The sequence below is a fragment of the Saimiri boliviensis genome, chromosome 21 (genome assembly GCF_048565385.1).
Source record: "Saimiri boliviensis isolate mSaiBol1 chromosome 21, mSaiBol1.pri, whole genome shotgun sequence".
Classification (NCBI taxonomy): domain Eukaryota; kingdom Metazoa; phylum Chordata; class Mammalia; order Primates; family Cebidae; genus Saimiri; species Saimiri boliviensis.
The window spans coordinates 31,592,014-31,604,152 of NC_133469.1; the positions used below are offsets into that span (position 1 = coordinate 31,592,014).

The window sequence follows — 12,139 nt, forward strand, 5'->3', positions numbered from 1 at the left end:
ACATGGTGAAACCCCATCTCTACTAAAAATACAAAAAATTAGCTGGGCATGGTGGCATGTGCCTGTAATCCCAGCTACTCAGGAGGCTGAGGCAGGAGAATTGCCTGAACCCAGGAGGCGGAGGTTGCGGTGAGCCGAGATCGCACCATTGCACTCCAGCCTGGGTAACAAGAGCGAAACTCCGTCTCAAACAAACAAACAAACAAACAAACAAACAAAAAGAATAAATGAAGAGGGCTTGGTAAGGCCATTCTTCTCAGGCACGAGTGCTCCTGCTGAACATGGAGCCTCCCTGCCAGGTGCCATGTTCCCTCCCACACACCAATCACAAAAAGAAATCTGGCCCTGGAATCAGGCTGACCTGGATTCAAATCCAGGCTGAGACCTTCCCACAGACAACCCGTTGGCAAGTCACCTCTCTTCTCTGCCTCATTTTCCTCCAAGCAGGGAAGTGGAGCTGAGTGTGATTCATTCATCCACCTTTATCTGAGCATGGGGGACAGAGAAGAGGTAGCACTGAGCTGTCCTGTGCCTCAGTTTTCCACCTGGAAAGTGGAGATGATACTAGCACCTACTCACAGTTAAGACTGTATATGTGAGGCCGGGTGCGTGGCTCATGCCTGTAATCCCAGCACTTTAGGAGGCTGAGGTGGGTGGATCACCTGAGGTCAAGAGTTCTAGACTAGCCTGGCCAATATGTTGAAACCCTGTCTCTACGAAAAATATGAAAATTAGCAGGGGAAGGTGGCAGGCACCTATAATCTGAGTTACTTGGCAGGCTGAGGCAGGAGAATCTCTTGAACCCAGGAGGCGGAGGTTACAGTGGGCAGAGATTGCGCCCCTGCACTCCAGCCTGGGCAACAAGCAACAAGAACAAAACTTTGCCTCAAAAGAGAAAAAAAAGACTGTGTATGTGAAGTTCTCAGACGGTGCCAGGCCCGGGGTAAATGCTAAACAAGAGTTACCTGTTCTGATTCTCACCTTCCTTGTAGGATTGAGCCAGGCTCTACAGGGTCCTTCACATGGGCATGGTTCACAGTGACATCTCCCCTCCCCAGGGAGCCCCCAGTGCTGACCCCAGTCCTGGGCTGGCAACCCACCTTCCTTCTTCCTGGTGAGATTAGCCCCCTGTGCCTGGGCAAGTCACAGGCCCTTGAGGAGGGTGTCCTGGGGGTGCAGGCTCAGGAAAGGCCCCACAGTGGGACCCAGAGCCGGGCCTGGCAGCCTCCGCTGGGGGCTGGCCAGAGGGACCCGTCTGGTTTGAGTTCCCGGCGCCTCTCACTCCTGGCATCAACCCGCAGCCCCGCTCCGAGCTGCCAGGCCTGTGCCTTATTTGGGGCTTGTCTCCCCCCAGACAACATTTCATGGCCTTAAAAGGAAGGCCTGGAGGCTGCGGGGGGGCAGTTGCCAGTGCTGGCTCTGCAGCATCTCCAGCTGTGTCCCCGCCCCTGGTTTGGCCAGTCCATCCCTCCAGCTGTGGAGAAAACCAGGCCCCCAAAACCGGACCAGACAGGATGACTGGGGAGGGGGGTCCTCCTGGGGTAGGGATGGCAGCAGGGGCTGGCCCTGGAACTGGCTCCCCTCGCCCTCCCAGGCAGCCAGCCTCCCTCTGGTTTTCATTTAAAACCAGGGCCGGATCCACTTCAGTCTCCTCTTACCAAGCCAGGCAGAGAGAGTGTGGATGGCGATAGTCATGGCAGCTGTTTATTGAGCACCTACTGTGTGTGCACAGCAGGCCCTTTGCACACATGGCCAACCTCAGGCCTCACACCAGCCTGGAAGGTTTAGAGGCCTTAGAATCCCATTTTATAGATGGGAAAAATAAGTCCGGAGAGAACAAATCACCCAAGGGCAGTTAAGTGTCAGGGCTTGGACCCAGGCTTGTCTGAGCTCTAAACTCAGCCCATGAGGCTGGCTGGGGCCGCTGGGGAAGCCCTCAGTCTCATCCATGGCTCCCGCCCCATTGGCCCCTCTCCCAGGCCTGTCAGCTGGCCAGCCTTGCTCTAGCTCAGCCCAGTTCATGCTGTGTGACCCAGATACATTGCCTGTCCTTCTCTGGGCCTCTGTGTCCTGTGCTGAGGGGAGTAGGGATCCCTCCTGGGGCTACAGTGGTGGGTAGAGGGGCTGGAGAAGCCAGGGTCACAAGCCAGCAGGCCTCTCACCCTCCATTTCTCAGTCACAGGTTCTTCTGGCTCCATGGAGCCCATGTGGTCGGGCAGTACCATGCGGCGGATGGCACTTCGGCCCACAGCCTTCTCAGGTGGGTCCTGGGGCAGCTTCTGGGGTTTCCCCTGGGCTGATGGAGCCCTGGAAGGGCTCAAGGTAGTTTGGTAACTGTCCTGCAAGCCAGCAGGTCTGGCAGTAGAGGGTCAAGGACAGTAACCGCCTCCCACCCCATGCTCCCCAGGCTACAAAAGCTGCTTTGAGGGGCAGAGAAAGGACCCCAGAGGGGTCCTACCAGACACTCCGAGACTCATGACCCCTGGACTCTTGCAGATGCCGGTTCAGCCCCCTGGTTTTCTCTTTTTATTTAATCGGCACTTTTCTGCGTGTCAGCACTGTGCAAGGCCCTGTGCCAGGTGCTTTCCATCAGCAGCTCGTGTAGACCTCACAGCTGTGCACTGCCCTCCCATTGCCCCCCACCTTTTATTTTTTTTGAGACGGAGTCCCTCTGTCCCCCAGGCTGGAGTACAGTGGTACAACCTTGGCTCTGCCTCTGCAACCTCTGCCTCCTGGGTTCAAGCGATTCTGCTGTCTCAGCCTCCTGAGTAGCTGGGATTACAGGTGCGCACCACCACGCCCAGCTAATTTTTGTATTTTTAGTAGAGATGGGGTTTCACCATATTGGCCAGTCTGGTCTTGAGCTCCTGACCTTATGATCCAGCCACCTTGGCCTCCCAACGTGCTGGGATTACAGGCGTGAGCCACCGTGCCCCGCCCCACTGTCCCCTTTTTAAAGAGGAGAAAGCTGAAGGTCTCTGACCTCCCTGCCCTGTCCGGCCCCAGGCCCCACGGCTGGGAGTTGGGGGGCAGCACTAGGACTAGACCCCAGATGTTGTGCTTGTTAGGCACTCTCCCCTCCCTGCTCCGAGCTGTGGCCTCAGGCGTAAACAGGAGTGACACTCCCATGAGGAAGGGAGAGACTGCTGGCACAGCACTTCTGGGGGCCAGCAGCTGGGAAGCTCCGTAACTGGCCGGGGCTGCTATGAATGACTCATGTCATTCTTGTGAGTCTCACCCAGGAGGGGGAGGGGAGGCCCAGGGGCGCTGGACGGTGGGTCAAGGGAGGCTCAGAGGATGGCACCTCTGAACTACGCTGGGTCGGTCCCCATAGCTGGCCATCCCTGGTCCCAGCCCTGCCCAGGCGGGAAGCAGCGGGATCTTGTGCCTCACCTTCTGGGAAAGGGGTCCTTTTGGACACAGAGGCTGCCAGGGGTCAGGTCCTGCTGTGGGAGAAGCAGACCACTCTGGAGGCTCCAGGGCCAAACGGAACTCACAGGGTGAGGTCCCCCTGGATCCTGTAGCCCCTCCCTGGCCCAAAGCTTCCTCATGAATTGGGGTCATCAGGTATCTGACTCTTCCTTCCGTCCCACCCCCCAGAGACTTAAGGACTCCGAGGGGAAGCCTAGGACCCTCAGCCCTGGCCCCAGCTTCCTCTCTCCCCGCAGGTTGTCTCAACTGCAGCAAAGTGTCGGAGCTGACGGAGCAGCTGAAGGTGCTGGAGGCCAAGGTGAGTGAACGGTTCCCTCCTGGCCCCCTGCCCCAGGCCAGGCCTGGAACTACCACCCAGCCCTCCCTGCCTCCTCTGAACCCCATTCTCACACCCTCAGTGGACCCACAGGATAGCTCTGAGCCGACTCGACGAGCAGCGTCCCCTGCCAGGCATGTCCTGGTCTCCTCCAGTGTCCCTCCTTCGGAAGCCTGCTCACAGATTGTGCCTCAGTTTCCCCATCTGTAAAGCAGAGGGAAAACTAGCATCCACTCAGTGAAGACCATGTATGTGAAGTGCAAGTCACCACCAGCCTGGCCTGTTCTTCCTCCAGAAGGCCGGGGGGCTGCATCACCCTCCCAGCCAGATCAGCAGACACGGCCAGAGATCCTGGTGGAATCTCCTGCCCATACCCTTCCTCTAACCCCCAACCCTCATCCATAATGCTGTCTTCCTGGTTTCAAAACAAAACATCGATCACTCGCCAAATTCTTTCAAGATACAATGTTTCGTATTTTGGGTTTGGTTTTGTTTTTTTGAAACGGGGTCTTGCTCTGTCACCCAGGCTGGAGTGCAGTGGCAAGGTCTCAGCTCACTGCAACCTGTGCCTCTTGGGCTCAAGTGATCCTCCTCCCACCTCAGCCTCCCGAGTAGCTGGGACATAGGTAAACAAAACCACGTCCGGCTAATTTTTTAATTTTTGGTAGAGATGGAGTTTCTCCATGTTGCTCAAGCTGGTCTCGAACTCCTAAGCTCAAGTGATTCGCTATCTTAGCCTCCCAAAGTGCTGGGATTACAGGCATGAGCCGCTGCACTGGCCATAAAAGTTTTTTTAAAAAATTAAAAAGTACAGCTGGGCGTGGTGGCTCACACCTGCAATCTCCACACTTTTGGAGGCCGAGGTGGGCGGATTGCTTGAGGCCAGGAATTTGAGACCAGCCTGGCCAACATGGCATAACCCTGTCTCTTTTAAAAATACAAAAATTAACCTGGCATGGTAGCACACACCTGTAATCCCAGCTACTCAGGAGGCTGAGGCATGAGGATCACTTGAACCTGGGAGGCGGAGGTTGTAGTGAGCCAAGATTGTGCCACTATATTCCAGCCTGGGCAACAGAGTGAGACTGTCTCAAAAAATAATAATAATAATTAAATTAAATTTAAAAGGCCGGGCGCGGTGGCTCAAGCCTGTAATCCCAGCACTTTGGGAGGCCGAGGCAGGTGGATCACGAGGTCGAGAGATCGAGACCATCCTGGTCAACATGGCGAAACCCCGTCTCTACTAAAAATACAAAACATTAGCTGGGCATGGTGGCGCGTGCCTGTAATCCCAGCTACTCAGGAGGCTGAGGCAGGAGAATTGCCTGAACCCAGGAGGCGGAGGTTGCCGTGAGCCGAGATCGTGCCATTGCACTCCAGCCTGGGTAACAAGAGCGAAACTCCGCCTCAAAAAAAAAAAAATTAATTTAAAAGTATACATTCTAAATTTAGAAACATGAAAAACAGAAATGTGAAAGAACAGCCAGCAAACCATTCTCAGCAGCTGCCCATGCCCCCAAAGAGTACAACTGTTGACATTTAAACATGTTTTCTTCCGGATTTTCTAAACACATAGACACGCACACACTTCAGTGCCTATTCTTTGTTCTATCATTCCCTTCTCTGGGAATTTATCTTTTGTTTGTTCATTTTGTTTTGATTGAGAGACAAGGTCTTGCTTTGTCACCTGGTCTGGAGTGCAGGTGTTGTCATCTGCGGTGAGTTGGAGCTCAACTCACCTGGGCTCAAGCTATCCTCCTGCCTCAGCCTCCTGAGTAGCTGGCGCTACAGACGTGTGCCACCACACCTGGCTAATTTAAAAAAAAAAATTTTCAGAGTGGTGTCTTGCTATGTTGTTGGGACTGGTCTTGAACTCTTGGCCTCAAGGAATCCTCCTGCCCTGGCCTCCCAGAGTGTTGAGATTACAGGTGTGAGCCACCATGCCTAGCCTGGGAATTTATTTATCTTAATGAGATTATCAGATACAAAAATGTTTACCAATAGAGAAATTTGAAAACTGGGCAGCAGAAGGTGTGGTTGCCTGATTGTGGAGAATTCACAGGATGGACGTTCAGCAGCCATTTAAAATACTTCCCTTGTCTAACATGAAAAGATTTCTCTAGGCTGGGCTTGGTGGCTCACACCCGTAATCCCAGCCCTTTGGAAGGCCAACACAGGAGGATTGCTTGAGGCCTGGAGCCTGAGACCAGCCTGGGCAACACAGCAAGACCCTATCTCTACAAAAACTTAGCGGGACTGAGTGGCATATGGCTGGCACAGAGTCCCAGCTGTTCAAGAGGCTGAGCAGGAGGATCACTTGGGCTCAGGCGGTCAAGGCTGCAGTGAGCTGTGATGGCACCACTGCACTCTAGCCTGGATAGCAGAGCTAGACCTTGTCTCTAAATTAAAAAAAGAAGATGGCCCTGATTTATCAAATGGGAAAACCAAGCTTCCAAATAGCATGCACTGGCACCTGAGTTACAAGGCATGGGGTTCCAGGAGCAGTTCCCTGAGCTCCCTCCCAGGAGAAGCCCATGTAAGAGGCAGCTCAGTCCCACATGATAGGACTTGGTGATGGGAGTTCCTGGTTCAGGGTCTGCCAGAGAGTTTCATCTTTTCTCTGGACAGGCCCCCACGATCCCTGAGCCCCTGGTGTGTGGTCATCTGGCCTCTCCTTTGTCCTCAGCAGCTGAGGGGACACCTCCAGCTTCCTAGAGCTTCCTCACCATGGGCCCCAAAAGTGACTTTATTACACCTCTAGGTTTCTATTTCATGTCAGACTCTTCCAAACTTCCTTCCAGATTTAGTGAAGGCCAGGTTCAGTGGCTCACACCTATAATCCCAGCACTTTGGGAGGCTGAGATGGGCAGATTCCTTCAGGTCAGGAGTTCGAGACCAGCCTGGCCAACATGGTGAAACCCTGTCTCTACAAAAATACAAAAGTTAGCCAGTCATGGTGGTGCATGCCAGCTTCTTGGGAGGCTGAGGCAGGAGAATTGCTTGAATGCAGGAGGTGGAGGTTACAGTGAGCCAAGATCACACCACTGCACTCCAGCCTGGGCAACGGAGCAAGACTCCGTCTTAGGGGGAAAAAAAAGTTTAGCGAAACTCTTCCCAGCCATACCCTGTGGTGCTTTAACAAATCAAGAAAAGCTTCTTATTATTTATGTAGATAAGCATGGAAAAAAACTTTGTGGCCCAGCAAGCACCGTTACAGTCACAAAGCTCAACTTGGATGGCAATAATGATGTCAATGACTTTTCCATAATGCATGCTATGAATTGTGCACTTCGAAAAACACTTTCCTTCTGAGGAAGTTCTGTGCCGCTGTGAGCCTGGTGCTCCATTCCCAGCTGGGCCTCGCTGGTTATGTGCCTCCTGCCCCCGACACCAGGCCCCTTAGCTGGCCTGTCCCTAGTGAGACCCTGGCTCACACCTATGATCCTAGCACTTTGGGAGGCTGAGGCTAGATGATTGCTTGAGCCCAGGAGTTCAAGACCAGCCTGGGCAACATAGCAAGACCTTGCCTCTACAAATAATTTTTTTTTTTCTGAGACAGAGTTTCACTCTTGTTGCCCAGGCTGGAGTGCAATGGCGCAATCTCGGCTCACCGCAACCTCCACCTCCTGGGTTCAAGCAATTCTCCTGCCTCAGCCTCCTGAGTAGCTGGGATTACAGGCACGTGCCACCATGCCCAGCTACTTTTTTGTATTTTTAGTAGAGACGGGGTTTCACCATGTTGACCAGGATGGTCTCAATCTCTTGACCTCGTGATCCACCCGCCTCAGCCTCCCAAAGTGCTGGGATTACAGGCATGAGCTCAAATAATGTTTTTTAATTAGGCAGGTGTGATGGTGCACACCTGTGGTTCCAGCTGCTCAGAAGGCTGAAGCAGAAGGATCGCTTAAGCCCAGGTGGTTGAGGCTGCATAAGCCATGATGGCACCACTGCACTCTAGCCTGGGCAACAGAGCAAAACTCCATCTCAAAAAAAAAAAAAAGTAGGGAGGGGTCCTAGTGAGACCCTGGTACCCACCCTGTCCCTGTCTTCGTCTCCAGGTGGCCATGCTGACTGTCACAGAGCGGCCAGTCCCTCCAACACCAGCTACTGCTAAGGACCCTGTCCCACTCTGGGGCTCCCCTCCTGCCCAGGGCAGCCCTGGAGGTGGAGGCCTCCGGGGTGAGTGTCAGACTCAGACTCCCCTGTGGGTATGAGCACTGGATTGGGAGTCGGGAGTGGGATTCTGGTTCCCACCCTGTGGCTGACTCCCAGCTCAACCCTCTAGTGGGCCTCAGTCTCCCCACTTCCTGTTTGTTAGACCTGCCTAAGGGGATCGTCTCCTGGGACTCCTGAATGCTGCAGTCCCTGGAGACCAAGCAGCCTCAGCAGACCCTGCTCGGGGGTTGGGGGGAGCTGGGAGTGGGGATTCTGGATGAGCCTCCCTCCTCCAGGCCCAGCAGGGACACTGACCTCTGCCTATCACCCCCCATGCCAGGGTTGCCAGGAACCATAGAGAGTGTGAGGGTCCCGCTGCTTCCCCGAAATGGTAGGTGCTGGTTGAGGGACTGGGACTAGGGTGGGGGTCAAGAGCAGATCTGGAGCTGCCGATCTGATATGCTTTACCCCCCAGACCAAGGCGGTGCTCGGGGGCTACCTGGGCCCATTGGCCCCAAGGGAGATGCTGGCAGCCGGGGCCCAATGGGGATGAGAGGTCCACCAGGTGAGTGCCCACAACACTGCCCCACAGCTCCTCTGGCCATCCCCCACACCAGGTGGACCCTTCCCTGCTCCTGATATGGCCAGGATGGCCTATTTGCCTCTTCATTCAACACCCCGTCAGAGAGGGCCCCGCCCGTGCCTGGGCTCCATGAAACCTTCTCTTAGGTTCAGTCAGTCCACATTCCCTGGGCACCTACACTTAGCAGTCTCTGAGCTGGGCACTGGGTGGGGTCAGACATGCCTCTGCCCTCCTGGAGCTCCCATACTGCTGGGAGCGGGGCTGGGCAGAGAAGCAACAATGCTTGTCCCATGTGACCAGGGTTCCTATGAGGGATTTGGGGGGTTTGGGAGCCCCAAGGAAGGCAGACCCAGCCTGGGCAAGGTGGAGGACTGGGCGCTGTGCTCATCCCCTGTTAGACAACCCGGGAGCCTAGGCCTGTGGACTCGGGCCCTCTCTCCTGCCAACTGTTCCAGGCTGCCTTATCCTGTTCCTTAAGGCCACCCTGGGCCTCCCTGCCTCCTGTATACCCATAAATCTCTGTGATTCCATTGCAGGTCCACAGGGCCCTCCAGGGAGCCCTGGCCAGGCTGGAGCTGTGGGTACCCCTGGAGATAGGGGACCCCCGGGGCCACCAGGGCCTCCTGGTCCCCCTGGGCCGCCAGCCCCTGTTGGGCCCTCCCATGCCCAGATCTCCCAGCATGGTGAGTCCCCCTGGGGTCCCAGCAGGTGGAGATGGGGGTGGAGTAGCCATCAGCACAGTGCCTGCTACTACCTGCCAGGTGTCTTCTGTGTGCCAGCCCTGCTCATGGTGGGCCACGTGTGACCCAGTCTTCCAGCAGGTGCCGCTGTCCTCTTGTGTTTACAGATGGGGAACACTGAGAACCAGAGAGGGGAGGTGGCTTGCCAGGGTCTCACAGCCCGGGTGTAGGGGAACAGCTTCAAACCCGGGCTGCCTCCAGAGCCTGTGCTTAGAGCCACCGGTATCAGGCCCTCCCGAGCCTCGGAACTGGCTGGAAAAGAGTTCTCAGAGCACAGGGAAGCGAGCCCTGAACTCCCAAGGCCAAGGCCTTCTCCAGGCCCTGACGCCCGTCCTTGGCTTCTTCCCTTTGGCAGCCCGGCCTGACCTGCACATGCACCGCCGGGGGTCAGAGTGTACAGTGCTGGGTTTCAGCCTCTTCTCCACCGTGTCCGGTGCATAGCCCAGCACTCCCATCCCAGCATTCATTCCGTCTCACCATCCATACAATGGGGATAATGACGGTGCCAGCCTCCCAGAGCTGTATCACACCCATGTATAGAAGTCTGGCACACAATAGGTGGTGGATAAATGGTAGCTTTTATTGTCATTCCCATTTGACAGGTGACAGTACAGTGTCAGAAAAGTGGAAAGTATTGCTGGATGTCACCAGCTAGATTACAGTGGGGTTAGAACCCACATTTCTCTGCCTCTTGGTCTTATAGGACCAACACTCTCCGCACGTCCTACCCTGGGAGCAGGTGCCCAGGTGGTGCCAGCCATGCTGCAGGCTGCCCCATAGGGCAGTCCAAGCTGTCTTGGCAGAGGTGGCAGGTGAAGACTAACCACCCCACTCTACCCAGCTCTGCTCACTCATCATCTTTGCTCACCCAGGAGACCCATTACTCTCCAACACCTTCACTGAGACCAATAACCACTGGCCCCAGGGACCCACTGGGCCTCCAGGCCCCCCAGGACCCATGGGTAAGTTGAGTCCAGGCGTGGGGTAAAGGGTGGAGTTGGTAGATGGCAGAGGGAATAGGGTTTGTGGCTATCAGGAGGGAGCCGATGGGGGACTTCCTGAGATTGTACTTTGTTCTGGCCCTTAGGACACCCTGTCTTTTTCCAGGTCCCCCTGGGCCTCCTGGCCCCACAGGTGTCCCTGGGAGTCCTGGACACATAGTGAGTAGTTCTCCAAGCACTCTCACCCATGTGTCTGTCCATCTTTCCATCCATCCATCCATACATGCATATATACATACATCTGTCCATCATCCACCCTTGTATCCATCTATCCATCCATCCATTCATCCTTCCATTCATTCATTCAAGTATTTATTGAGCACTTAATATGCAAACCACCTTCCATAAATCTTATTCAGTCCAAGTAATGAGAGCCATGTATTGTTATTGCCTAAGACCAAGAAAAGTGGCGGTTCTTACCCTAGGGCTGTGGCCAGCACGTGGCAACATCAGTGAGTTTGGGCGGGACCGTCCAACTCCAGGGTCAAATCTTTTCATGTTGAGCTGTATGAACTGCCTGCTGTGTGCTGAGTGTATGGTGAAGAACCCAGAGTCCCAGACAAAGCTAGAGCACCCTCCCCAACACCTCTGTCACCAAGTCCCTGCCCACTCCATCCTGCTCCAACAGAAGGCTAAGGCCCTGTCTTGTTGCTCAGGGACCCCCAGGCCCCACTGGACCCAAAGGAATCTCTGGCCACCCAGGAGAGAAGGGCGAGAGAGTAAGTACCCAGGTGGCCCCAGGTGGGGGAATTCTGAGGAGTCCTGAAGGCCCCAGGTCAGAGCCCCCAATAACTGAGGCCATTCATCTGCTCCCTCCTACACAGGGACTGCGTGGGGAGCCTGGCCCGCAAGGCTCTGCTGGGCAGCGGGTAAGTGTTGCTGTCTCTCCTGCAATCATCCCTGCAGGATTCCATAGTCCTGCTCCTCCTCTGACTCCATCCCCTGCCACCAGAGCTCCTGACCCTCCCAGTCTTGTCATCTATTTTCAGATGCTCCCCCTCTCCAGGACTCATAGTCCTCTTTGGATCAGGCTGCCTCTGCCTCTCTAGCTCTGGCTGTCCGTTTCTCTGTATCTGTCTTTCCCTCTGTATGTCTGTCTCTTTGACTCTGTATTTCTTTTACATTCTATCTCTCCAATTCTGATCGTAGATCTGTTCATTTCTCTCTTTAATTTGATCAACTTTGCTTTCTGTATACTGAGTCTTTGTGATTAGGTGCATACATATTTAGTATTTTAATGTCCCCTTGGTCATTTGATCTGTATGAAATTAATACCCTTGTCTCTGATAATACTTGTCTTGAATCTACTTTGTGTGCTTTTACATAGCACACCAGCTTTCTTATGCTTGGCATTTTCATTTTATATCTTTTTAAAATCCTTTTTCTTTCAACCTGTAACTTTATATTTAAAGTGCATTATGGATCACGCCTGTAATCCCAGCACTTTAGGAGGCCGAGGCAGGTGGATCACTTGAGCTCGGGAGTTCAAGACCAGCCTGGGCAACATGACAAAACCCTGTCTCTATATAAAAATATGTATAGGTATTTTTAAATGTAAAAAAAGTACATCATATGACTTAGGTCTTGCTGTTTAAAAGCAGTTTGACTGCTGAGTTAATTTATATTTAATGATATGTATGATTATTGTTATGGTTCTCTTTAACCATCTTGCTATTTATGTTTTATTTACTCCTTTTGGTTTGTGTTTCTTTTTTCCCTTTTCTTTTCTTGTCTTCTTTTGGATTGAGTTTCTTTTTTTTTTTTTTTTTTTTTTTTTTTTGAGACGGAGTTTCACTCTTGTTACCCAGGCTGGAGTGCAATGGCGCGATCTCGGCTCACCGCAACCTCCGCCTCCTGGGTTCAGGCAATTCTCCTGCCTCAGCCTCCCGAGTAGCTGGGATTACAGGCACGC

General features: G+C 53.9%; 1 protein-coding gene across 8 annotated transcripts in view; it reads left to right on the forward strand.

The window, feature by feature from the left end:
- The window catches only part of EMID1 (EMI domain containing 1), a 50,576-nt gene that overhangs the window by 17,245 nt on the left and 21,192 nt on the right, over nt 1-12,139 (forward strand). For 5 of the 8 annotated variants that reach the window (XM_010349180.3, XM_010349184.3, XM_010349183.3 and 2 more), the window contains 10 exons: nt 2,177-2,260; nt 3,669-3,730; nt 7,807-7,927; nt 8,244-8,294; nt 8,379-8,468; nt 9,023-9,169; nt 10,099-10,188; nt 10,334-10,386; nt 10,884-10,946; nt 11,052-11,096. In XM_010349180.3, coding sequence (XP_010347482.1) covers nt 2,177-2,260; nt 3,669-3,730; nt 7,807-7,927; nt 8,244-8,294; nt 8,379-8,468; nt 9,023-9,169; nt 10,099-10,188; nt 10,334-10,386; nt 10,884-10,946; nt 11,052-11,096 — 806 coding nt within the window. The remainder of the gene's footprint in view (nt 1-2,176; nt 2,261-3,668; nt 3,731-7,806; nt 7,928-8,243; nt 8,295-8,378; nt 8,469-9,022; nt 9,170-10,098; nt 10,189-10,333; nt 10,387-10,883; nt 10,947-11,051; nt 11,097-12,139) is intronic. The other 3 variants (XM_010349182.3, XM_010349187.3, XM_010349185.3) reach the window with 2 other exon arrangements.